General features: G+C 47.5%; 1 protein-coding gene across 1 annotated transcript; it reads right to left on the bottom strand.

Annotated features, from left to right (window-relative positions):
* Positions 1-3,701: 3,701 nt before the first annotated feature.
* On the bottom strand, positions 3,702-26,094 carry PRCC (proline rich mitotic checkpoint control factor). Its single transcript, XM_068541050.1, has 7 exons — positions 25,368-26,094; positions 15,778-15,825; positions 12,627-13,193; positions 10,274-10,369; positions 8,431-8,574; positions 6,009-6,074; positions 3,702-4,151 (listed from the first exon to the last, which is right to left on the bottom strand). Exons 1-7 carry the CDS (start codon positions 25,836-25,838, stop codon positions 4,065-4,067), a joined length of 1,479 nt encoding a protein of 492 aa, XP_068397151.1. The 5' UTR covers positions 25,839-26,094; the 3' UTR covers positions 3,702-4,064.
* Positions 26,095-27,763: the final 1,669 nt, after the last annotated feature.

Raw genomic sequence — 27,763 nt, 5'->3', positions numbered from 1 at the left:
GGAGGGGAGGGGAGCAGATGGCTTTGGGAGGGGAGGCTGAAAAGTGCAAGAAAGGTCTTAGATTAGACTCAGGGAGTCACCTCATGGCTGGTTCCTCGTGGCAGGGGAGGAGGCAGAAAAAGGAGAGGCTTGCTGTACAGCAAGGGCTGGAAATCAGAGTCAGAAGATGGGATTTCCTTAGACTTCGGGATAGAACGGGATGGCGGGTTCGGGGAGAGGACAGAAATGCCTAGGGACCCACTTGGTGTTTCTGAAGGAGCAAAGCCTGCTAGAAAGGGGTGAGCAGGACCCAGGGAATCTCCCCCTCCCGCTTCAGCTCCTCACTGCTAGGGGTGGACTCACCAAAGTGGGTGGGAGGATCCAGATGATGGATTGTCAGGAGCCCTGGGTTCCTGTTACGGCTGTTTGCTAACAAGCTGCCCAACCTTTAACAGGGGAACTTTTTTCTGCACCACTGTTCCCTACATTCCTTTGAAATGGAGATAGTGCCTTATTTGCCCACAGGGATGCTGTACAGAGCAGATGAGACCACGCAGCGAGGGGCTTGGCCGAGCAGGGCTGCTGGGACTAGAAGGGACTTCAGACCCCTTGGGACTGACTTCTTGGTTCAACCAAATCGGAAACTGAGGTCTAGAGAGGGGAGGTGACAGGGTACTGGAGATAGGACCAGATCTTGTCATCCCAATCCAATGTTCCCCCTTATACCGTGAGGCCCTTCCCAGGCCAAAGGATAAGGCCCCGGTCCTCCCGAGGGCTCCAGCTGCAGGCCCAGCCCTGAGGCCCAAGGTGGTGGAACCTGCCTTCACCCCACCATAGCCATAGGCACCCCTGCACCATCTTGCTGATTTCACTCCCACAGGGGCCTGGGGCTGCGGTGAGACCTCAGGATGGAGAAGTTGAGTAACTAGTACAGGAAAGGGAGCCTGGCGATTGTGCTGAGCAGGTTCCTCTGCCCCAGCAGAGACCACTCGGGGGGAGGGGGGAGGGGGAGGGCATTTCCCAGCTGACTCAATCTCCCGTGGTTATTCCATCCCTCCAGCTTCCTCTAGGGAGGGCTCTCTCTGGCTCAGCCCCGTCAGAAAGAAGAGTCTCCTACCCCGAGCCCCAGATCCCCTTCAGAGCCTGCAGAAGGCCTTGCTGCAAGTGGAGGTTCCAGCCTTTTCCTCCAGTTCCAGCCCCTTCAGCACCATGGCCGACCCTGAAGTCTCTTTTTTCCTGCTCCTGTCTCCCTTAAGCTGTCCCCTTTATCCTATCAGCTCCCTCAGCTAATGCAGTAGACAGTCTCAGTAAAGTACCCTGTAACTCTGGCTCAGGGGACCAGGGCAGGGGCAGGGGGCTGAGAAGCTATTACACCCCCAACCTCAGCTGTCCCGAGTCTATAGCGCATCATTCCCCATGAACCCACTTAAGGAGGACTGGGGGCCAGTCATCACTGAGGCCCCATCCCCAACTACCTCTACTGGCCTTAGAACATGTGTCCCCACCGGAAACAAAGCTGAGCAGAGGGAGAGGGGGTAAAAAAAGGTTGGCAGCAGACAGCAGAGCCTTCCAGCACCCTTGCCACCTCCCCAAGCCCCAAAGAACTTCAACCATCCCCTCAACAGACTGCGGCTTCTTGGACAGCAAGCTCAGCACCCAGCTGGGGCAAAGACCTGGCCAGGTCCCTGCCCAAGGGTCAGAGCTGAAACCCCCTTTGTGACAGCTGTGCCATCTCTGTGCAGTTCCTAAGTCTGCGTCCTAAGCCTGTTCCTTCTGGACCTCACCTTCCTCAGCTCCTCTGCCCTGATCAATGCAGCACTGCACACTTGGGCTTTGCCCCGGCACCTCCAACACCTTCTAGGGCCATTGGGAGCCACTCCTGACCAAGGCCGTCACCTCCCGCCCCCACCAACCCCGTCACTTGGCTGTTACTGCCATGCCAATTTGAGCCGTTATCATTCATTATTCCTCCTTCCCTCTCCCTCATCCCTGTCTTCTCTTTCCTGTTTATTTATCAGAACTTGAGGTGATTACCTCAGGAAGCCCTCCCAAATAAAGTCTGTCCATTTTCTAACTTGTATTTCTCTTGGTGACCAAGAAATTCTAACCACCAAATAAAATGTCATCTTTGGTAGGAGTAAAAAGTGGCTTTAAAAAAATGGCTTAATACTACCTCCAGAGAACCAAAGGAGGTGGGAGGCAAGAGGAAGCTGAAAGATATCTGGCTTAACTATCCGTTCCCAGAAGACACCAGGACAATCCCTGCCCACCACGCCTTGCCTCCCAACCCAGAGCGCTTCCAGCTCCATCATGATGCAGCCCCTAAAATGAGAAAGTTGAACTGCTGAATCCCAGGAGTGTGGCAACTCAGGAGGGCAGGGCTGCGTCTATAGCGTACTGAATACAGAAACAGCACTTGACTCCATGGGACCTCAGACTCTGGGGCCCTGCTGAGCCTACCTCACCACCTCACTTCACTATGACACCCCAGAGGGGCGACCTCAGCCCTCAGTGCCTCTGTGGATGGTGGGAGTGGTGGTACGGGCTAATGCTCCTTGCTGAAGGCTGGCTGGATGCACTGACTTGGACAACTACAGCCCAAGTGTCCCTGTGGGATGCAGGAGCCCTGTCTGGCTCCAACCTGAAGTAGGTCAGATTTCAGATAAGCGGGTGCTTTTCCTGTAAGTGATGAAACCCTCCTCTGTACTTAATGAGAAACAGACTCAAGTTACCCCAGCCGACAAGACCAGAAGCATGGCGAGATTCCTCACTTCCTTCTAGTCCCCAAGTCCCCAGCACACACTTCTTCAAACTGCCCCTCTGGCCTTAGCCTTCCTGTCACCAGGACTGTCAAACACCAAGTCCTCCCAGTGTTTTCCCCATTCAGAACCTGCAACGACTAGAGTCAGGCATCTTCGTCCAATTGACGCTGCTCTGCCTAGCATCTAAGGCCTTTCTTCTTGCAGGAGTTTAACAGTCCCTTCCTGCAGGAAGCCACTGCAGTTACGCCCTACTGGAGTCCTAGTACCCTCAGCAACAGGTTTCAGCAGTGTCTACAGTAGGATTTGCATGCTGCATTGTGAACGATACCCGGTATCTTCCATCTCTATTTGAACCTTGCTCCAAGGAGGAATCATGCCACCTATCTTGCGGCTCCTGGGCACCACAGTGCCCTACAGCTAACTCAAGTCATAGACCCTGCCACCTCCCTTCCTCATCCATCCACCCACCCACCCAACCTGCCCCTCCCTCTCAAGCAAAAAGCTAGGAGTCCAGAAATCTCCAAGATCTGTCTAGCCCCCAAGCTCTATGCAAAGCTTCCAAACCAGTCCAGGTCGATGACAACCAGTATAAATTTGACTCATCTTTAGGGACAGGCATTTCACCACTTTTTCACGTCCAACAACTCTTTCATGTCACAGAAACAATCTCCTTGACTTCCCCCAGTCTTCAGAGATACCCGAGATCAGCAATACTTTCCATATTTGGGATCACAGGCCCCTGTCCCATACAAAATTGTCGTACAATTCCTAGAGTCTTCAATGGCCATGACCCCAGTTTAGATGATGAGTACTCAGAAAGATGCAAAGTAATCATAAGACAGCTCATGATAGTTTGGAGGTTGCTTTACACAAAGTAAATATTGAGATCCAAGGACAGGATAACAAATGAGAAGGGTCCAAAAAAAAGAGACCTCACTTAAAAGTAGGAAAGGGTCAGGGCAGGCAGCATCTGTCAGACTGAATGTTTTATTTCAACAGACATCCCTGGTTTTAAAAAAAAAAAAAAAGATGGAGGGGTTCAACATTTCATCACACCCAACAGGGAGCAAAACTCCCATCCAAGAACTCAGAGCCCCTTCTGAGGCATCACTTGAGTCTTTGCTAGCTCCAAGACAGAAAGGAGCTGAATTTTCTAACTTTTGTTAAGAAAAATCTATCAAATATGTTCATTCTCGCAGAGGCGAGGGCTGGGTCCTCAGGGAAGGAGATCCTGGGCTTGGAACAGCTGGGGTCCCAGAGATGAAGCTGGGGGCCCGGCCAGCTGGGCAGCAGGAGATCCAGGGGACAGTCAGGTCCAGAGCCCTAGAATCCATATTTGGCTTGGGTCTGCCGGCGGCTGAGCTTGTTCTCCGACCAGGTGTTCTTCAGTTCCAGCTCCCGCTCCTTAGCCTATGCGAGGAAGAGGGGGCAGGGGAGAGTTACACAACGGTTCTGAGAAATATTTTTCTCTTGCCTCTGTGCACTTCCCAATTTAAAGTCTTTCTCCCATCAAAACAATTATGTGGAAAAAGCAAATCCCTTGAAAGATTTAATTTTCCCTTAGTCAAGCAGAAGGGGAAGACCCTGAGAAAGCAAAGAAAAACCATCTCTTTGGGGAGCTAATAGGGTTTAAGCAGAATAAAGACTCAAGAATCCTGGTCCTTCATCAGCTAGAATTAAAACAGAGATGCTCAAGTAGGAAATGGACAAATGAGAAGTTGAATTTGGCATCTGAAAGAAAGACAACTGGCTACCTTGGATACCTAACTAGCCAAGTGGGAGAGGACAGCCTCAAAGACTTGGACAGGTCAAAACAGGACACCAACCAAGTCTGGAGCCACAGTTTGCTGCTGTGTTGAATACAGTGTATATGGTACCCTAGAAATTCACACCACTTTAAAGTATAAATTGAAGCTGTGAAAATTGACTGGAAGGAACTAGAATTAATGCTTTCTCCTTCTGACCACGACAACTCCTGGCTCTACATTGCATTCTGGGAAGGTACAAGCGCCACCCTAGAAAAGGGACTCCTCAACCCCACTCCCACAAGCTAGCTGATACCTGCTCATTTCCCCTGGAATGGGGTGGGGTGCTAAGGGTTTGGGTTTAAAAAAAGACCCTACAGGGGAGCAGCGAGCAAAAAAAAAATAATTAATTAAAAAATAAAAATAAATTTAAAAAACTTTTGAAAGACCCTACCCTCAAATTCTTTCCCTACAAACAACAAGACAGGGTAAGGGTACAAAGGAGTCCCTGAAAAGGAATGTGAAAATATGATAAGAACAACGAAAGCAAGTTTTGCCACTGAAATCACCAACCAGCATATACACTCCCCAGGGAAATGGCCAGGAAAGAGTCTTATTCCTGGTCTGTACCCTTGACAGCATTTAGTACAGTAGGTCTCGAAAAGATATTTAGTGATTCAGTGAATTATTTGAAAGCTGCCAGGTCCTATCAAATAAATACCAAGACATATTCTAATTCCAGAAGATATTCTGGATTATCTGTAATTCTGAATTACTTGCACTGATGTTTCCTGCCATAGAAATGGAGAACATAAATAAAACCAACTTCCTCATGAGGTGGATGTTTTGCTAAAAGTTGGTGAACCAATTTTTCTTTAAAGTTTTTTTTTTAATTTTTAAAATTTATTTATTGGCTGCATTGGGTTTTCATTGCAGTGGGCGGGCTTCTCACTTCAGTGGCTTCTCTTGTTGTGGAGTGCGGGCTCTAGGCGCGTGGGCTTCAGTAGTTGTGGCACGCAGGCTCAGTAGTTGTGGCTCGCGGGCTCTAGAGCGCAGGCTCAGTAGTTGTGGCGCACAGGCTTAGTTGCTCCGCGGCATGTGGGATCTTCCCAGACCAGGGCTCGAACCCGTGTCCCCTGCATTGGCAGGTGGATTCTTAACCACTGTGCAACCAGGGAAGTCCCTAAAGTTTTTTAAATTATCAGATAAACTTGCTATTTGAAAGAACCCTATGATAAACCATTTCACTCCCCTCTTTTTTTTTTTTTTTTCCCCCTCTTACTTTTATGCTTTGAGTATCTGAATTTTCACTTACAGAGTTTATTCCGAGCACCTGTACTTGAGTCTTATCCGAAGTGAGACTGATGCAGAGGAGAATTCTGAAGGACACAGCCCCACCTAGTGGCCGTATGGAGAACTGGGGGGGGTGCCTGCTGGAAGCTTCTTAGCCTAGATCTCAGCCTTCAAATCCCCAGGTTTATAGGGATCCTGCCTAGCAGGCCAGGGCCCTCAGCCCTCTCACCTGATGAATCAGATACGTGATCTGGTGTTTCCGCCGCTGCTGGCCTGTTGGCTGCTCACCTTTCTTCTGCAAGGGAAGAAAACAATCATTAACCCACTGAAAGAAAAGTGGAAGTTTCTCACGTGCCCCAATGAGGCAAGGTTGGGCATTAAGAAACCAACTATACACAGCCCAAATCCTAGGGGGAAAAAGTCAGCTTGGAGCTGTTTTTATGTCTATATACTTACAGTTATTTTTATTAAAGCCATTATGCAAAAATCCCAAGCTCAGACTACTTGCCTATAATAGCCAGCTAACATCCCCATTAGACTGGAAATTCTGTGGGGTCAGGACTGTCTACTACATCTTTGGTAACCCCACCTCGCCCCCAGCACCAAGCATGGTGTTCTGCCCACAGTGGGCACTTGATACCAGCTTTACTGCCTGCAGTCAGTCTAAAACAGCTGAAGTGCCAGGGTACAGGAGACCTTCCTCCCGCCCTCCAGACCCCTCACCACCCCCTCTGCCCATCTCCCCTTTAGGCCCTCTTCATCTCTGTCCACCTCTCCCCAGTCAGGCCAGATGTCTAGCCTATCTCCTACCTGCTGCTTACCAAGCTCTCTCCCATCAATCACCTCTGGCTGAAACCCCACTCCCTCATTCTAGTAACTGCCAACAAACAACTTCCCTGGAATTAGATTTTCACCATCACCCCACCTCTCTCCAGTCTTCCAGCCTCCACCCGTAACTGCACTGAACCCCTAACCAAACTTTGATGCAAATGATTTACTGTCAAAGTCTATACTGGTCTGGGCTTTCATTCTGCAGTTTTTCTGTCCTCTGCCAGTCTTGTCTCAGACTAGAAGCTTCCTAATCAGCCCCACCCAACTCCCAAAACTCCTCTCTGGAGTCTCCTCAGCACTTATGTAATCAATTTGCACCATAATCATTTACACTCAAGTGTCCTTAAATCTCTTTTTCTCAACTACACTGTAAACCCCTCAAGGACAGGAACTGTATCTTTCTCTCCTTTTTTTTCTATCTAGCTCAATACAATGAGATGATGGAAAAAAACCTTAGACCTGGGAAAATAGCAAACTCCAATTCCTTGATGCTATTTAATACCATTTTATATGACAGTTAAAGATGACAAACAAAACATCCAGCTCCATTCCTGGCCCACAGTGAGCACTGACAACAGTAGCTATTACTACGTGATGATGCTTCTCGACCCACAGTTAGTAGAGCATGCTCTCCTAAGTGGTTTTTCCAGTAAACAATGATGGATCTATGCTGATCTAACCACAATCCTTTGCTCTGTCCTGTATGGCCGCCAACATTCAGTTAAAACAAACGGCTGGGGCTCAGATGGCCATCTGTGGCCACAGAACAAAGCAAAGAAAATGGACAGAGAAGGGAATAAAATGCCCGACCTTGGCCTTGCTGGTGCTCGGCTAGAATCCAGGGCTTCCCCACATTTTCCCCCCTGTGGCAGGCTCATAAACGTCCACATTTGCTGTACTCAGCTACTAGGTGAAGAGATGTTCATCATACTGACTGAAGAAAACTAGCAGCAAGAAGGTAGGAGTATGGTGTGGGAAATGTGAGGAATAAAGCATCTGAAAAGACTACAGCTGGCTACAATAAATAATGGAAAGAAAGGAGAGAGAAGGACATGTACACTCAGCACCTAGGACCCCAGGGCTTCTGAGGCTGTGTTGTGCCCACACCTCACAGATGTGCTGTGCCAGGTCCCAACTTAACAGGATGGAGAGGGCTTTCCTGGTGGCGCGGTGGTTAAGAATCCGCCTGCCAGTGCAGGGGACACGGGTTCGAGCCCTGGTCTGGGAAGATCCCACGTGCCGCAGAGCGGCTAAGCCCGTGCGCCACAAGTACTGAGCCAGTGCTCTAGAGCCCACAAGCCGCAACTACTGAAGCCCGCGTGCCTAGATCCTGTGCTCTGCAACAAGAGAAGCCACGGCAACGAGAAGCCCGCGCACTACAACGAAGAGTAGCCCCCCGCTCGCCGCAGCTAGAGAAAGCCCGCATGCAGCAACAAAGACCCAACTCAGCCAAAAATAAATTAATTAATTAAAAAAAAAAAAACAAAAAAACAGGATGGAGAGAGGGATATGATTGCAGAGAGAAGGAAGAGCAGCTATCGATCCTGTCCAGCCAGGGAAGGAGCCACACATATCAGAGATCTTCCCAACTGCAGGTTAGGAAACTGTTTCAACCATCCAATCTCAGTAACCAGACTCCACCATCCAGATGGAGAGCAAAGTGCTGCAAAATTCTGAAAGGCGGGAGAGCTCTATCCGGGAGGCTTGGTGTACACTCCAGTACGAAGGGGAACAGGTGTTTGCTAAAGGTGCTGGGACAGTAACAATGGGGTATGGGGTCAGATTTTGCTTTGGCCACCCACTAGACCTTTCCCACTTACTTTGCTGAATGACTTCATGGTTTTCTCTTCTGTCAATGACTTGGTCATCCACTGCTGGGCCCCACTGAGCTGGTCATCACCTTTGATCTCCACAAAGTTGATCTCCTCCCTCCCTCGGTTCCTTTTGCCCTGCAGCCGCTTAAACTGGAAAAGGGGAAAAAAATTCAGGAGTGGGGGGTCTGGGTAGGGGGTCAGGAGATGTCACCAAGGATCCAGATTTTATAGAATGGTTTTGGGCCTCCCCAATTCCACTGCACCCTTAATTCTCTCTATGCAGTATGTCCTTTCACCGTGCCACCTACCAAGTGGCCTTAAAGCCAGGTGAAAGGCTACTTCTCAGAAGTTCTCCTGGCCTCAGGGAAAGGAAGGGCAAAATGTATTCCCAAACATAAGTGAGTGCAGAGAATCACTGATATGAATTTGTATTCAAATTATTTATAAATTGTATCTGCCTAAAAGGACTGCACACTATTTTCAAATTAAGGGTACAAAAAAAAAAAATTTTAGGATTTCTCTTCTAAAAATTGGTTCTTTTAACATGTCTGTTCCTTCTCATTGGTTCAGTATCACCAAATCAGCAGACCGCACACCAGACCAGACATTAGAGAAGGAGAACGTAGAGATGGGGAGAAAGGAAGCCTCAAAAAAAGACCTGGCAAATTTTCTAGGAGACTGCTACTCTTTCCTCCTCAAAAAAAAAAAAAAAAAATCACACCACAAGTCACCAGGAGATGTGCCTAGAAGGAGTGTGAGCAAAGGGGAATTAAATTCAAGAACACTCGGAAACCTGCAATGAAACCCAGGTTGTGGTCTGAGCATTAGCAAGGCCTCCTGGGGTCACTCTACCCATAAGAAGCTGACTTTTGCCACTGGATGAGCTCTCTGCTGCCTCCTAGGCTTAAAACAAAAAGGGCCTAACTACTGAACTTGTCAAGGAGGATATACACAGGGAAGTGGATGAACACAGTATTAACCACAGGCAGAAGTTTGCAAAGGGATGCACATCTTTCTGTGAAAAGGTGAGAAGAAAATTATTTTTATAAGAACTTGCATGCAAAGAGGTAGAATCCCCTATCTCTCCAACCCACTCCTAATAGGCTGTGACCTCGCTACAGATGGAATACTTTATCTCCTGAACATGACCAGATGGCCGCAAGACATGGGGTTTTCATCTTCCCTTGTGCTGAGCTGGGGAAAAGCTCAGCAGCAGGGAACACAGTGATGTGAAACACAGGGTTATTTACTGTGGCTGCTGTTCCCTCCCCAAATCCACTCTCCCTGTCTCCGTTAGTGTGAATGAACCCAACATTTTGGCTAGGCATATTACCACCCAGCAAAAAGACTACATTTCCTTGCAACTAGATATGGCCATGTGACCAGGTTCTAGTCAGTAAGACAGAAGGGAAAGTGTTCTTAGGAACTTTCAGGAAGTCTCCTAAAAGGGGAGGTGACTTTCTTTCTCCACTCTGCTGCCTGGTATGCAGTAATGATGGCAGTGGACTTAGCTACATTCTTATTCTTATCACTAACCATAAGAATAAAGGCCACAACCTAGGGATGGGCAAAGTAATGATGAGAAGGGGACTGGATCCCTGACAACTTTGTGGAGCTGCTATACCAGCCTTCGCCTACCTACCTCTAGCCTTCTTTTATGAAGAAAAAAGTTAACTTCCCTTACATAAGCCAGTATTACTTGAAGTTTCTCAATTATATGTTGCCAAACCTAATCCTAAATGAATATAGTTTAAAAAAAAAAAAAAAAAAGAAAGAATTTCCTTTAGCTTCAGCTTTGAAACCTGGTGTCCAGGGGTCAAAGATGGTCACTTGTGCTTTGTTAACTTACTGCTTCGTCATCGATGAAGGAGGCATCTGGGGCAATTTCCTGTGGGGGGACCAGAGTCGGGTCCTGTGCGGGATAGTAGCCACCACTGTAATAATCCTGCAGTCAAGGAGGGAAAAAAACACACCAACTGAGGGCACAGTGGAGAGGGGACAAAGAAAACCCTCATCAAAGAGGCAGTGGTGACACCCACACCCACACTACAGACCCTCAAATGGACCAGTAAAAGCACAGATCCTAAGGACCTACCCTATAACTCAAGAACCAGAGTTTCTTCTCATCTGCACCATCCAGACAGATGGATATTTTTTAGGGAAGAGAGATAAGAAATAAAGACGTTCTCTCTGGCTTCAATTTACACCCTGCTCCCTTGGCTGCTTCCCAAGAGTGATTCCCACTCCTGACCTCTACTGTGCCTCAGCCCTGCTCCTCCTGCTCATGAGACCCCAGTAAAATCCAGTGTGAGCAGAGGTGAGAGGGTGTGAGGCGTGCCATTCCTGCTCCTCGTCCCATCTACACCCTGGACACAGGGGATCGCCTATAACAGGCAGGGAGGTTGCAGATCTCTGATAAAAATCAACCACTACAAGGGTGGTATGGAATTTACAAAGCTGGGAACAAACCAGGTTTGCATTACCAGATTTTTAGTTCAGGAATTGATGATTCCCCTTTAGAGGTGAGCTGTCCAGATGTTGTTATGGACCCTAGAGGAAGAGGGGTGAAGGCAAGGGCAAGGCCCCTACTGTGGCCGAGTCAGGCAGCCACAGAGCTGAGAAGCTGTTTCCTCCCTGCCTGCATTTTTTCCTAATTCTTCCACCTTTGTCCAGAACTCCAAGAAATGCTCCTCTAAAAACATTCATTTTATAGTGAGCTATATGAAAAATAAGGTTTAACTCTGACTAAAAATTATACATAAAAACCCAGAGTAATTAATTTTCATTAAAAGTATTGATAATAACATACATTTAAATTGCAGGGCCCCCTACTGTATTTAAAGTGCTTTAATTTGCACAGATTACCTCAATAGTGTTTATAACTGCATACAGAATTCCAACTAATACTCATTTGCTGGATGTAAACTAGTGGTTTCTTAGATTTTTTTTTTTTTTTTTCCTGCTAAAGAGATCAAAACACTCATGTTCCTCCTTCCTTCTAACAACCTGAGGGGAGATGCATTGTCCCTGATCAGCCTACAGGATACAACAAGGTTTAACGGCAAACAGTTTTCAAAGTCTTTGATCAGAACAGAGTCCCTTCAAAGCCCACTACCTAGACTGTAGATAAGATGAACACTGACCATTCAGAGAATCACACTGGCTGAAGAAGACAGAAGTCTTGAAACCATCGCATGCTGGCAGGAAAACTTCCTACAGCTGCCCAGCCACAGGGCCAGCCAGAGGCCTCTGTCCCACCTCCACCACTGCTGCGAGTCCCCGAACTCCTGGAGCACTCTCCATCTCAGGAAGCTCTGACCACTGGAAAAGTCTTTCTTAAACCTATTTACAACCTGGCCTCATATATTCTCACTCCCTGAGGCCACAGAGAACAAGTTAAACAGCTCTTCCAAATAACATGTGAATAAAAAGTTATCATAACCATTTACTGAGCATTTGCTATGTTCCAGGCACCACGCTAAACCAATGTAATTCTACCTAGCAACCCTGAAGTTGCTAGTATTCTTCCCATTCGAGAGCTGAGAAATCTGAGACTCAGAGAGGCAGTTAAGTAATAGACTCACATAGTTTGAGATTCAAACTCCAAACCACCCTCAAACCCCATTCTCTCTCTCTGCCCAAACTACGGTCCTCCAGCATCTTCTTTCCAGGGACTTGACTCAGTCCCTTCAACTTCCTGTGACTCAGTCGAGGCCTCTCACCATTCTAATTCCCCTTTGCATTCGACTCTCCAGATTCCCTCCTGTCCTCCGCAGTCCCTCCCCTCCCTTGCAGTCCTCAGCACTCCCCACCTCCAGAACTCTTCTCGGACTCACTGCTGTCTAGGAGTCTATGCCACAGTTCACTTATCCTCCTCACCCACATCTGCAGAAGCTACCTGGGATCTCTAAGACTACAGACTGCTCCTCTTCCACTTTCTCCCTATACCTTTCATCAGCTCCTACAATGACATTTTGTTTTCAGAATAAACGGGTCAATTATGTGTTTCGACCTGTCAGACTTCAAGACTTAGCATAAAGGTAGTATGTTTTGAGGCCTGACAGGTACAGGAAAACCAAGACACCAGAAGATTCATTAATTCAGCCAAAGTGATGCCACAGAGGCCTTATCACTGGCTCAAAGCTCTCCCTGACGGCCATACTCCAACATTCCCTGGCCTGCCCTCCACGCCTCTTACCCACCTGATAGTAAGCACCAGCGGCATTGGCATCGCCATACGTGGAAAACTGATTGTAGCTGTAGTCATCCCCAGGCTTAGGCACCCAAGGGGCCCCACTTGAGCCTGCTGCCATCTTGAACTCTAAGGGGGCATTGGCTGCATCGTCCTGGAAGGCCGGCTCTGGTTCCGTGCCTGGAGGCAACTCTTCAGGGACAGTGGGAATGGGGTAAGGGTATGGCTCAACTCCAGGCGGCTCGGCCTTCTCAGGGAGGGAGAAAAAGTTCTCAGGGGCTACTTCCTCATCACTATCGTCCTCTTCCTGTGTGATCTGCTTCGTCACCTGCAGGGCAGCACTCTTCGCAGCAGCCTTGATAGCAGAGGGCGATGGAGTGGTGGTCGTGGTGCCCACAACGGGGGCGAGAGAAGAGGGCTTGGTCTTAGAAGCTTGTCTGGAGGGCTTAGTGTCAGAGGAGCCATCCGAGGGTTTCCGGGAGAAGGCATGGGGCAGGAGCAACCTGTTAGTCTCTTTCACAGTCAGGTTTTTAGGTTGGGGAAGCAAGGCGGACAAACCAGTCCCCTCACTGGATCCCTGGTGAGCCCAGGTTTGGGTAAGGAGGGAAGAAAGATGACAAGTGAGATGTTATGATACATACTACTGACATTAAGAACAAGCATTACAGATATGTGCTCTAGCCTAAAATCTTACCAGCCCTGTTTCCATCTTACCTCGGCCCACTAACGTCATCCAAACTGGACTTGACTCCTCCTACCTCAGGCCATTCTGCTGTCCGCTTCTCCCAAGGTAAGATGTCATCCCTGTTTTCCTCATCCATCTCAACCCAGCTCCTCTTCCCTCTGCCACAAAGCCTTCCCTGACTCTGATTTTTTTGCAAATATGATAATACATTTGGCAAATACATCATCCTTCTTCCCAAAAAGCCCAGGGCTCTCTCCAGCTGATCACTGAACCTCTCCCTATGTCCTAAAGGTTCCTCTTAACATGGGTACTCCCTGCTTCCTTCGGATTGCTACTCAAAGTCAAGAGCAAGGCTATGTCCAAAAAAGACATTCATACATACTGCCAAAAGTTCCCTCCCCCACCCAAGAAAAGCCCTACAGACGGGGTATATTCAGCTTGTTTATGCCAGGGTCATGCATTTAATTTATCAATTTGTAAGCTAATGGGCTCAGCCTATCCAGTGTTCCTCAGCCCAACCAGAGTTGCTATTATTCATGAGAATCTCTGGGATTCTGCTTTCCATGTGCTACAGGGCCAGCTTGGCCTAACTGCAGGGCTGAGGGAGGTGTCAGTCTGAAAAAGGAGAATGGAATAAGGTCATTGTGTCACCGTCCTGGAGTACCCATGTACTTCAGCTCTCTCAGCCAAGAAATGCCCAGAATGAGTAAAATAAGACTTTTGAGTCAAGCAGGCCAGGCAGAACTGTTCATCCAGAAAATGGGCTCTTCTCCCTGCTGTCTGGGTTCACAGATTTGGGTCATTTCAGCCTGGTAGACCCCAGAGGCTCAGGTTCATAAAAACCAGACTGAGGTGGCAGGTGGAGCACATCCTCAGGCTACCTTCAAAGTGTCTGACTTCTCAGATACATCTGGGATCACGGCTACATCCCTTTGCAGTGCTGGGTCCCCACTCTGCCTTAACAGCTCAGAGTTTCGCTATGCATTCATCTCTTCCCACCATCTGGAAGACTGCTGTTTACTCCTGGGGTGCCTTCTGAGCCAGTGTCCTCTCGTCTCTTTAGTTGCCAGTCCACGTCCTCCAGGAAGCCATTCAGGTAACAGAGAACAAGTGGCTTCATTCAGTCTCAGCAAGTCAGTATCTTCCATGATTCCTCCTCCATCACCCACTACAAATATGGACACAGCATCACTCTCACTAGTTATCTTTCTTTCACATGACTTTGTCCTTCTAACACCTCCCAGCCATGGAAGTGACACCTTAACAGAGTCAGGAGAAGGAGCAACTTCAGCATCATGTACCTAAATCATGAGACAGCAACCTTATAAAGGCAGGACTGTTTTTTGTTTTTTGTTTTTGGCTGCATTGGGTCTTCGTTGCTGCGCGCCGGCTTTCTCTAGTTGCAACAAACGGGGGCTACTCTTCGTTGTGGTGTGCAGGTTTCTCATTGCGGCGGCGTCTCTTGTTGCGGAGCACGGGCTCTAGGCGCGCAGGCCTCAGTAGCTGTGGCTCGCAGGCCCCAGAGTGCAGGCTCAGTAGTTGTGGGGCACGGGCTTAGTTGCTCCGCGGCATGTGGGATCTTCCCGGACCAGGGCTCGAACCCATGTCCTCTGCATTGGCAGGCGGATTCTTAACCACTCTGCCACCAGGGAAGTCTCAAGGCAGAACTGCTTTTGCTCTTCCTGAGGCATATAATCAACATGAGGTCAGAGAGTGTATAAATCACCGAGTGTGGAGCTGAGCAGGAAGAAACTTCTGGGAGCCAGAATAAAGGCACGGGGACAAGGGGAAACAGGCAACAGCAGTGAGATCATCTCCCGACACTGTCTGGTTAAGGACTTCTGGTCTTGATGACAGAGCAGCAGCCAAATGCAGCAGATAAGAGCCTGGACTCTACAGTCAGACTGCCTCAGTCTGAACCCCAGCTCTGTCCCCACTAGTTGTCTGACCTTGGGCAAGTTCCTTAAGCTCTCGTTTTCCTTGTATGTAACATAGGGATGATCATAACGCTATGACTTAGGCACTATTAGGAGGACTAAATCAGTTAAACACTGGTATAGCACTTAGTGCCTGGTAAGTGCTATTTAAGTGTTTCTTTTCCAGGTTAAAAATGAGGCAGGGAGAAGATGGATAATTTTAAAGTTCAGATGCTCCGTAACAACATTTTGACCAATCCGTTTATTCTACCATTCCTAAATAATCCTTTTACCTGAAATGTAATGAATCAAATTGAGTTCCAATTCATCTCCCTACCACGCCTGTCCTCTAGGAGAGACGCCAGTGCGCTAAAGCCAGGGAACAGCGAGGAGAGGGTAGAGAAGCACGAGGTCTGATGTTATCAGGAAAACAAAACTACACCCAAACAGGCAGTTGTCCAATACTTGCATTTGCTCTAAGCCTGACCTGGAAATTTCCCGTCTTTCAGGAAGCAATATGGGAAGAGAAGAAATGGCTTCTATTACGTCACAAAGCTTACCTGAAGGACAGTTTTCTTCTTTGTGGGTTCATCTTCCTCGGAATCTGACTGAGAGAAAAAGAAACGGAGTGAGGTCTCACTGTTTAAGGACAGCGGAGAAGCACTCACATTAAATGAAGCACAAATAAAGGACTGGACAACAGGGGCCATCATCTTGTCCGAGCCCCTCCTCTGTATGAGAGGTGCACCCCCCAGAACCAGCCAAACAAGCAGAGCTTCCTTCCTGCTCTCGAACAGCTTCAGAGAACAAGGTATGCGTTGACCGCCCCTGGTCACTCATCCCCATACCCCAGACCTGTTGCACAGCCTTCTCAGCATCAATTTCCAGTCCTTTAAATTAAGACTACTTCCTCCCATTCAGCCTTTGGTGGAAAGAAAAAGCTACACCCATTCTTCTTCCTATAAATCTGTCCACTAGAAGATGAATGGGATTTGGCCCACAATCTCACCCAATCTCAGTTTCACTTCTAAAACCACTTACATAGACTACATAACCACAGGGCTGGGGAACTCCGGTGGGATTAAGTGGTATGTTAACTACTCTTCTGTGAGGTATTAAAGGTCAAAGCCATTGGAGAAATCCATTCCCTCTCCAAGTATGATCTATTGTCTGCCAGACAGAGTTGTTTGTGTCCAGGAAGAAGGCAAGCAAATGATGACTGTGAGAATTTGGAGCAAGAAGGGAGCTCATCTGTGTTACCCCTCTGACTCACCAGGATTGTTTCTAATACAAGCTCTCACACTAAAAACGTCTAAACTTTTAGCTCAATACCAGTTCCTCAGCATCTCCAACTATCAGAAAGATGCAAGGCATATGAAGAGCAAGCTTTCACATTTTATTTTAAAAAATTAATATCCAAACTGAGAACCTTAGAAGTTTTCCATTTGTTCTTAGCACCTTGGTTTGGGGCATCTGTAAATAAAGGTGATTAGGCAAGAATCTAAGATCCTATTCATCTCCAAGATTCTAAAGAACTCAAATCCTCTGCCTGTCTTTCTCAACTGACCCTCATATCTCACAAGTTCCTTTCGGGATTTTTTCATTTTTTTCTATTTTATTTTTATTTATTTATTTTTTTGGCCACACCACATGGCATGCGGAATCTTAGTTCCCCCACCAGGGATCGAACCAACGCCCTCTGCAGTGGAAGCGCAGAGTCTTAACCACTGGACCGCCAGTGAAGTCCACAGGTTCCTTTTTGGATTTGTGTGCTACAAGGACTTTTTGATCATTATTACTCAGAACCTACTGTATGCAAGACACTGTGCCAGGTACTGCAGACAGAGCTTCCCAACTGGTGTCCTATGGCTGGGTTATAGGTACTATGATGATATTGATCCACTCAGCCCACAGGGCATCAGGCAGGGCTTGGAGCAGGTAGGGTCCTGGCCCACTGGTTTCCAGAGGCACAGCCTGTACCACTTGCCCCACTGTGCTTCAAAGATTTTCTTGTGTGCCATGACATGAAAAAAGTCCCTGCCCTCAAGAAACTTACAGTCCAGTTAAGAAGAATGACAAGTACCCAAATAACTGTAATAAAGGCAGTAAAAAGATAAGGGCATCAAGTGTGGTTCCAACATCACCTCAAAGAATTGGCTGATCCTCCATTTGTGCTTTCTTTCACGTAAGGCCCCCACCCTTATTACTCCCTCTCGCCTACCTGAATCACTGACACCTCTCACTCTCCTGTCAGTCTGCACTCTGTACTTCCTGACTCGAAACTCCTAAAGTCTTCCTGAAGAAGCTCACCTTGCTCTTTTTCACTCTGTGTCCCTAAGTTATTCATTTGTCTGGGGTGGCATCATGCTAACAATGATTCATTTGTGCTTGCTCTGTAAAAATGTTACATTTTTCACGTGCGTATTCTTCCCTTTACTCCTGACAGCCAAGGCCCTATCTTACGGTTCAATATTACCTCACAGTAGTCAGTGCACAATGATTTTAATTACTAACTGCTGCCAATCGTAGTATTAAAAAAAACCTGTTAAGAGAAATCTGTCTTGGACTTCCCTGGTGGCACAGTGGTTAAGAATCCGCCTGCCAATGCAAGGGACACAGGTTTGAGCCCTGGTCCGGGAAGATCCCACATGCCTCAGAGCAACTAAACCCATGCACCACAACAACTGAGCCTGCGCTCTACAGCCCACAAGCCACAACTACTGAGCCCATGTGCCACAACTACTGAAGCTCACGCGCCTAGAGCCCGTGCTCCCCAACAAAGAGAAGCCAGCTCAATGAGAAGCCCATGTACCACAACAAAGAGAAGCCCCCACTCGTCGCAACTACAGAAAAGCCCGTGTGCAGCAATGAAGACCCAACACAGCCAAAGATAAATAAACAAAATAAATAAATATATATATTTTTAAAAAAAGAGAAATCTGTCTTAGTACTTAAATATGGAGGTAAGGGAAAGGGCAGTAAAGGACAGGACAGTCATTTGCTGAGTAGCTACTATGTGTCAGGCAATTTATTCACAAGTTTTTAATTCAATCCTGAATAAAATTTCAAGGTAGGCATTATTATCTCAACTTTACAGGTAAGGAAAATAAGGCTCAGAGAGGTTAAATAATTGCTAGTACACGGCAGAACCAGGACCTGAATCAGTTTAGGCTCCCATGATTTTGCGGCTGAGCTGTGTGCGTGTCCAGACCTGAGATGCACGCTGATCAGATCCCACTAGATCCCACAGGATACAGCCGAGAGCACAAGGCACAACATCAGAAATACAGGTTTCAATCTCAGCTTTGCCACTCACTGGCTGGGAGGATCCCCAAAGAGCCATTTAACCCCCCAAGCCTCAGTTAGCAATAATACTTAATCCATGTCACAACATTGTTCTAAAGACTGCATGAGCTACTATCCATGAAAATGTATATAAACTAAAATTCTTAACAGAGTTCAAGGATTACTGTTCTCTCTGGTCTGCCAAGATGTCAAACGCAACCGAAGAATAAGCCTTAAGCCCCAAACACCCAAGCATTTTTGACCTTTTCTCTCTGTTCCAAACTTCCACTGCCTCAGGGGCTACTGACCATTTCCCTTGTCTTTTGACCGTGAAGACTTTTCTCCTTTCCAGCAGACCACACAGAGCCACCTCACTATGGGGTATACAAGGTTTTCATGAAGTCCCCAGGCACGTTTAAACTTTAACATCTAAGGCAATACGTCCAATGGAAACAATCTGAAAATGAAATTTTATCAAGTTTAAGACGATTACATTTATAAAATTGTACAAGCATATTTTTATTTTTCAGATCCTGTGACAAACAGAAAGTGGCTACTTTGAAAGTGTAGGCAAACTGTCCCACGGCTAATAGAATTGAAGGCCAGATCAGCTGTGGGAAGAAAATTCAATTTTTCCTTAAATGTCAGATTGTTTCCATTACACTGTCAACCTAAGTTTAAAAGCGCACGCACACACAAACTGTACAAAGACTTCAGGAACACCTTATTAATTTTGGATTTAGAGAACTGCTATGGCTACTCACAATCATCCTTCTTTGAACATTTTGTACTAATCTACTGAACCCCATTATAAATCATCTCAAGATGGGCACAAAATATGACAGACTCCCTAAAACAGAACACTAAGACCCTCAAAATAAATGTGCTGAGCCCCTAAACACTTCTTAAGTCATGACTATTCATCTTTGAGGGAGGGGTAAAAATAATCTTTACCTCTTAAAGCTGACAAACAGGACTCCGAGACATTCAGTAATCTACCCAGGGCCACAGAGGAAGTCCAGGGCCATTGGGAGGGTGAGGAAATAGAATGAGAACCACCTCTTGCCCCCTGAAACTAACTTTAGCCAACTAAAGAGGTTGGAAACACAGAAGTCACTGGTTCACTATGAAAAGAGGTCTAGATGCCACTCAGAATACTTATGAGCATGTGGGGGCCTGAATGAAAACTAACAGGAAGCAAAAGGAAAGCTCAGCAAGGAATTATCCAAATACCTCAAACAGAAAAATAAACTTCGGTTCAGAGTACCAAAAAGGAGGAGATGAATAAGCCAAAAGCTAAGAGATGTGCCATATATCCTCCAGTCACAGGGTAGGGGTTGGAGTTGGGGGGATACAGCTGTCTTGGAGCATTTAAAAGAAAAATTAATTCAGCTTCTATCAGGAACCAGCTAGAGGCAATGGGCTTAGCCTAAATACAGTATTTAACTAAGACACAAGAACTTCCTTGATGGTGAGAGGTACATGAGTATACTGGGTTTTCTCCCCTTATCATGGTAAAACATATATAACACAAAGTTTATCATTTTAACCATTTATAAATGTACAATTCAGTGGCAGTAAGTACATTCACAATATTGTATAACCATCACCACTATTTCCAGAACTTTTTCATCATCCCAAATAGAAACTCTGTACCTAGTGAACAATAATTCCCTATTCCCCAGCCCCCAGTAACCTCTACTCTACTTTCTATCTCTGGATTTGCCTACTCTAGGTACCTCATATAAATGGAATCATACAATAGGTGTCCTTCTGTGTCTAGCTTATTTTACTTAGCATGATGTCTGCAAAGTCCATCCATGTTGTAGCATGTACCAGATTGCATTCCTTTCTAAGGCTGAATAATATTCCATTGCATGTATATACCACACTTTTGTGTATCCACTCATCTGTTGATAAGTTGGGCTGTTGCGCTGTTGCCACCTTTTGGCTACTGGCTACTGTGAGTAGTGCTGCTGTGAACACTGGCATACAAGTATCTGTGTGAGTCCGTTTTCAATTCTTTTCACCTAGGAGTGAAACTGCTGGATCATACGGTAATTCTAATTAACTTTTTGAGGACCTGCCAAACTGTTTTCCACAGGAGTATGTTAAATGGAGGCTGTGGAGTCAATTCCTAGAGAATGCTAAAGACCAGTGAATGGTGATCTGAGTGGGTCTGTTTCCTTAGACCCAGAAAGAAGGGTGACGCTAGAGATACGGGAGCACCCAGGGCTGGAAGAAGTACGCTGGGCCAGAACAGGCATTCCCGGGTTTTAGAGACACAAACCGGTTGTGTCTCTTAAGAAGAAAGTATTGTATTTCTTCTTGGCCTCATTAGAGCCTGAGCCTCAATGGCCACCACTGTCCTCTCTGTTCCAGCTGCCAAGAGTGACAAGACACACACACCCAGAGACTGCTGAGCAAGAACGGAAACAGGCATTTTCCATTAAGCCAGGCCCAGTGGGATCTGCTAATCTATCAGAGCCTCGTTCCCCGTGGCAGCCTCCCTCTTATCTTTCCAGGCTCTGGTCCTGACAGACTCCCTCTCCAAAAAAGCAATCACTAGTTGCCAGGGCCAGGAGCCAAGAAGAAAATCAGGGCCCAAGCACAGACTCCCCCACCCCCAGGCTCCAAACTCTAATCACTTCTACACTCCTCTCTGCTGTTATCCCAATCAGCTAGATTCATCAACTTTTCTACCCTTTGGTCTCAAATATGTTCTTACATCTGCCCTTCAGTTAGGACACCATTTTCTCTCCCACCTTTGCACTGCTCATCGTATCACTTTCATAGTTCTGGTTGCTCAAGGTTCTTCTATCTTTTTGGTAGGCACTATGATAGAAAGGAACAGAAAACACCTGGGTACAAATACGACTTCTGCTATTCCCAAACTGTGTGATTTTAGCTCTGTTCTCTAAATTCCTAGCTCCTCGCCTGTAAACTAGGGGTAACACTTAGCTTACAGAGTCGCTGAAGTGCCCAGCACAGTGTTGGACACCACGCAGGTGCCCCACAGATGTTAGTGCGCTCCTCCTTCCCTTTCTATCTAGGGCTAAATCTTAGCTAAATCCACTGCAGTCAACTCTTATATTACTTGGTTAACAGAAATGAGCAAAATTAGTGAAATCGCAATCTCACAGCTTCAAATCTTCCACTACCTGGGTAAACAATCTAAAAGGATGGGTAATGCTAATCCAGATAACCCTAAGATTTCTATTTGTGTTGTAATGCACATTACATGACAGAAAACTCTCACAGCAGACTTATTCTTCTCATTTTGTTTTTTTGGTATCCTAATTGTAGAAGTCTGCATCCCCTAAGCCCGCAAAATCAACAATAAACCACTGTTCAGAAAAAGAACAGTAAGAAGGGAAAAGGAAAGGATGATTCTCCATCTTATGGATCATTCCGAATTCCTCACAGAAGTCAAAAGCTGACGGAATTTGATTTTGCAGTGCACCTGGAGAGAGAAATTTGGTACTACCCTGCCCCCCTGACTGCAGCTGATTGATGAGCTTACCCAAACCAATCATATTCTCTCCCCTGGAAAACCAGAGCTGGGACTAAGATTGTAGGTCAATCTGAGCCAATCACTAAAAGGAAGGAACTAAACACCAAGGAGGTATGGGTGGCCATCTTTCACCTGCAACAAAAGTTAAGAAGTGGAAACTGGTCTGCAGACAAAGAAGAATGAATCAAATGTGCAAAGAGGAGCTGTGGGGGTCTCCGACAGCTCTCCAATTCCTGATTCCAGGCCCTTTCCAAGGTACCTCAGTATACTTATGACACATTTCCATTTAAGCCAGCTGGGAGCAGTTTCTGATACTTGTAACCAATTAAATCTAACCCCCAATGTGCTCAGCCTCTGTATTCCGTAAATAAATGGCACCACTACCCTCCCAGCTGCCTGAGCCAAAAGGCAAGGGGTCAGCCTTGAATCCTCTCCTTCACCCATGACATCCAATCAATTCCCTAGTCTTAAAACGTCTACCTCAGAAAAAGACCTGGAGCCTCCAGCTCTCTCCATCCCCCGCTACTCCCTTATCCAGGCCGCCATCATCTCTCACACTCTCTCTGCCGGTCTTGCTCCCTCCAGACCTTTCAGCACCCTGTGATCAGAGAATTCTTGCTCAGACTTCAAGGGCTCTTCACTACCCTAGAATTATGTACAAAGGCCTTGGCATGGTATCCAAGGCCCATTATCATCTACCCTCAGCCTCCTTCTCTCTAGCTTCATCTCTCGTCACTGCCCCGCCCACCCATGCGCTCCAGCCATGGTGCCTTACGAAAGGTTCCCCCAAAGCATTTTCATTCTCTCACCTCTGGGCTTTTGTACATTCTGTCCCCCTGCCTGATGTTCTCCTCTCCATCGCCCCTTTCTCTGGCTACCTTCTGCTCATCTGTCTTATCTCTGAAGTTTAGACATCGACTCCTCCTGGAAGCCTCCCCAACCTGTGAACTGGATTAGTGCCCCCAAAGGAGTGCTCCCATGGCACCAGCTCTATCATGGTTCTTCTCTGACTTGACCTAAAATCTATTTCCTTGTCTGTCTCCCCCCATTGACCATAAACTCCTTTTGTGACAGGATCTATCATGTTCACTACTGTACTCTCAGCTCCTGGCACAGAGAAGCAGCTCAATACTGAACTAACAAATGAATGAATGAAAATTCAGAGTTAATTACTTCTACTTCAGCACCAAACCCTAAAGAGAAACTATTTAAGGAAACCTAATTCATTCACTCAAATGTTTACTGAGAGCCCAATAAGCACAAGACACAGAGCTTGGAACCACAGGGCCTTAGAACCACAACTATTTCAAAGGTAAAGGTCACCCTCACCTAATCATCTTGGAACTCTTAGGCTACGCTTCCCAGGAACTATATGTTCAGAAAACAAAAATACTAACTTGAACAGAACAAAAATGGGAAACTGAACCGGCTAAGGGCTAGGATTTGGCTTTATTTTAATTATCCACGTCAGGATTCACCTCAGGAATTTAGTGAATTATACTTACAAAGGAGGGATAGTTAGAAGTCCTCAGAGTTTTCTGCCACTTCAGCCAGCCTAAATGGAAGATTCCACAGCCTCTACCAGCAACTTTTCCTAATGCTACCTTTGCAGACCTAAAAATGAGCCTTTCCGCCGTCACTGTGGAGGGTGGAGGGTGGAGGGAGACAGGCTCAAAGTGCCATCTTCCACCATATATCACAATTAGGCTGCGAGAAAAGTTGGTGGGAAAATTGTGAAAAGAAAACACCCCAAACAACAAACCTATTTTCCTCTGTCCTACTCAGGGACTTTCCTTTGTTCCAGGTTAAATCAAGACCAAACTAAGTTTCAGTGGAGCAATACAAGGCTTTTTGGGAACCTAAACTTAGAAATGACAAACTCAGGTGAGAAAGAAGGGGGAAACGATATGGAAAAAAGTTTGTAACATGGTAGTGAGGGAGATTCTGGAAACTCCTTCTATAAAGAATCCATATTCATTTGAGTTCATTCACTCAAAATATTTAGGTAGTACTCAGCATGTGCCAGGCACTGTTTTAACCACCAGGGATATAGCAGCGAATAAAATAAACAATAAGCCTACCTTCATGGAGCTTGTATACTAGTAAAAGGAGAAAGGCAAATAAAATATACAGTATGGTAGACGGCGGTAAAGTATTTTAGATGGTGGTGCTATGGAGAAAAATAAAAGTGGGATGGGGAGGAGCGTGTGACAGGAAGTTGCAATTTAAATAGGTCGGCTAGGAAGTCCTCACCGAGAACGTGTCTTTTAAGCCAAGATTTGAAAGAGGTGAGGGAAAGAACATTAGGACACATGGGGGGGAGAAGAGAAATAGCCTCCAGGCAGAGTCGGAAGTCTGAAGAAAAGCAAGGGCAAAAATCAGCTTCTCTCAGAGGGTTACCAAAGGTGAGCCAGGGATTGACCCAATTAACCTTTTAGGAGAGAGAGAATGGAAAAGAACTCCAAATAACTCTAAAGTATCACCTGCCCCTAGGCTGTCTCCTTTATCCCCCAAAGCGTTCACTCCAGAAAAGGCCTTCAATTTTTCTGATACAACATTCAGAAAACGACAAGAGCTTGGTTGCCTCTCTAGGAGCCAAATGTCCTAATTCACCTAGGCCTGAGAAATACCTAAACCGTGAAACTGAGGAACAGGCCTGGAGTTCAGATAAACCCTTAATCTTCACTCTGCCCTTTGCCAGGTAAGATCTTGCATGCTGGACACCTGTTTCTTATCTGTAAAAATTAGAATGTTATCTCCCAGAGTTCCGTAACAATTGAAGGAAAGGGCCAGTGCCTGGCAAATGATCTGTACTCAACAAATACTCAATTTCTTCCCTAACTCCCCTCAAAAACAGAATCCAGGATTCCTATCCTTTTCGTTCCGAACCCTGATGCTTTTAAGTTCAGAGGCAAAGGAAAAGGTTAGTCCTGAATGTTCAGCAAGGGCTCAGGAATCCTGTCTCCCGTTACCTCAGGTACCAGATTTTATGCTGTTCTCAGTATAAGAGAGAGAGAGGGAAAAAAACCAAAAACTGGCCTGCGGTGAAGATGCAACAAAGCGGAGTGGAACCAAGTGTCCCTAGGCCTGGGCCTGTCAGTGCCAGGTGATGGTATATGGCCCTTCTGCAGGCGAATCCAGCTTGAAGACACCCGCATGGACAAATACCCTAACTCCCCAAAGCTGACAAACTTCAGCTCAATTAATCGCACTGTACCAGGAATCCAGCGGTCCGGAATCAACGGATGCACTTACAGGAGGGCGTCTCGGAATCTCCACAAGTCCCTCCTACAGCTGAGCCCATGCCCAAACCCAACGGACAGTTTGGGGGTGCCCTCCTCAGATACTCACATCCCCCTTATGCAGCTCTGGCGCCGCAATCTTCACCGGCTCTGTCCTCTTCTTTGGCTTGGGAAGCCCCAGGGGGGGCCCGGCCCCGCCGATAGGGGAGGGCAGACTGAGGCCAGGGCCTCTGGGCGAGGGCAGCCCCAATCCCAGCCCCTCCCCAATTCCCGCCGCTTCAGCCGGGCTCACGCCTGGAGGTGGGGGGAAGCCTCCCAGACCGAAGGGCAAGGAGGGAGGAGGCTGGAGCCGGGGGTCTCCGGTGGGTGTGGGCAGCAACAACGGCGGGGGAAAGGCTGGGGCCAGCATCTGGGGGGACGGAGGCAGCAAGGCCGGACCCTTGGGCGCGGGAAGAGAAGCGAACAAGCCCCCTAAAGTGGGCCCAGGTGTAGGGGCCGCCGCCTCCTCCTCCTCCTCCGGCTCCGGCTCAGCCTCATCCGGCTCACTCTCATCGCTGCTGGCGTAAGCAACCAGCGACATGGCGCCTCCCGCCTTTGGGGCGCCCTTGCCGGCAGACGAGGCCTACTTGACACCGGGGATGTCCGGAGGCCTAGTGGGCCCCGCCAGTCAGCGGAGCGGGGAACCGAAAAGCCCGCCTTCTCCGTACTCTAGGGGTAGCCCCGGTAAAGGCCCATGCCCACAGTTGATTTCCACCGAATAAGCCTTCCCTCTCCAGTTAAGCTCCTAGTCCCGGGCAACTACACACAGCTAATGGCCGCCGAGTCACTCCACCTCCTCCTCGTCTCACCAATATACGAACTACAACTCCCAGAAAACACTTTGGCCACAGCACCATTCTCCGCCGCAGGGAGCTCAGCGCAAGGCACGGTGGGAGTTGGAGTCCGAGGAAGGATTAAGGGGTGCGGAGAAAGACAGGAGGTAAACCCGCCTCTGACACGAGGGCTCCTGGGATGAGTAGTTTTTTTTGGTCTCCTGACAATTCCTAGGTAACTACAAGCCCCATCAGTCACCGCGGTAGTCACGGAGACGGATAGGAGAGCATTTCGGTACTTGAAGTTCCCTAAAACAGCTGCTTGGGCGCTAAGATTTATGGGAGACGTAGTGCTCTTAGAAACTGCAAGTGAGGTCGGGAATGAGAGGGAGTCTGGGAAGGTGACGGATTGAGGGAAAATAGCTTAAAGGGAAAGAGGTCTGTAAATGAACTGCTGAAGCTTCCGAGGCCACTGAAACCCCGAGTTGGAATAAAACACCCCAAGAAGAGCCAGGGCCCGAGACACCTGTACGGAATTGGGCTGCGAGCCAGAAAGAAGCAAGACTTCAGGCCTAATTAAAAATATCTGAGGGGCTTCCCTGGTGGTGCAGTGGTTAAGAATCCGCCTGCCAATGCAGGGGACACGGGTTCGAGCTCTGGTCCGGGAAGATACCACATGCCGCAGAGCAACTAAGCCCATGCGCCACAACTACTGAGCCTGCTCTCTAGAGCCCGGGAGCCACAACTACTGAGCCCGCGCGGTACAACTACTGAAGCCCGCGTGCCTAGAGCCTGTGCTCTGCAACGAGAAGCCACTGCAATGAGAAGCCCGTGCACCGCAACGAAGAGTAGCGCCCACTTGCCGCAACTAGAGAAAGCCTGCGCACAGCAGCGAAGACCCAATGCAGCCAAAAATAAATAAAATTAATTAATTAATTTAAAAAAAATCTGAGAGCTGAAATAAATGTGACATAAGAGGGAGTAAGTGATCTCCCTCACCTTGACCAAGGTGCATATCCAGGAGCACACCTAGCCCTTCCAACCTGGGTCCTGACTGCTCTTTGCAGTGAGACAGAAAGATGGGCAGGTCCCTGGAAGGCAGAGCCTGGCACTTGAGGTTAATCCCTTCCCCTCAGCCCAGTGGTTTAAGGGGGCCAGGTACATCTGAGCCCCCTTCACAGATCTGAGGCATCACCTGAGTCCATCTCTATGCATATGTCCTTTGTATCTGTGTGTCCGTGCCTGGTATTCATGTGACTTTGTGTGTGACCTTGTTAATCTGTCTCTGTAAGTGCCTCTTATATCCATCCATGTTTCTGTGTGTCCTTTTCCAGCTCACATATGTCTGCCCGTGATTCTGCAGCTGTCCTTCCCTGTCTGCCTGTAATTTTGTGTCCTTTTCTTTATATTCATCTTTGCCCCTTCCTGTCTGCCTGTGACTGGGTGCCCTCTACTTGTCGACTCTGTGCATGTGCTGTATATGCCAAACCACCTCTGTGTGGGCTCTGTCTCCCTATTCCCAGAGCAGAAGGCTCTACTGAGCTCAGCCCATAAAGACTGTTGAGGTTTGGGGAGGAGGCTACAGAGGAAGATGGAAAGGATGACAAGGGGGGCGATGATGATGGCAACAACAGAGAGGGACAGTGAAAGCCCAAGCGTGAATTCTCCGTCAGACAGGCCTGCTATGGCCCCC

This window comes from Eschrichtius robustus, chromosome 3, assembly GCF_028021215.1.
Source record: "Eschrichtius robustus isolate mEscRob2 chromosome 3, mEscRob2.pri, whole genome shotgun sequence".
Taxonomy (NCBI): Eukaryota; Metazoa; Chordata; class Mammalia; order Artiodactyla; family Eschrichtiidae; genus Eschrichtius; species Eschrichtius robustus.
This window is presented reverse-complemented; position numbering and strand designations above follow the sequence as displayed.

What these genes read in the sequence shown, in the direction of transcription:
- PRCC (XM_068541050.1), bottom strand. Translation starts at nt 25,838, where the DNA reads ATGTCGCTGGTTGCTTACGCCAGCAGCGATGAGAGTGAGCCGGATGAG. An exon ending in CCGCTGGTGCTTACTATCAG is followed by an intron (nt 10,370 to 12,626) that starts GTGGGTAAGAGG and finishes CCTTGACTGCAG; the next exon opens with GATTATTACAGTGGTGGCTA. An exon ending in CCATGAAGTCATTCAGCAAA is followed by an intron (nt 6,075 to 8,430) that starts GTAAGTGGGAAA and finishes CTTCCCTTGCAG; the next exon opens with AAGAAAGGTGAGCAGCCAAC.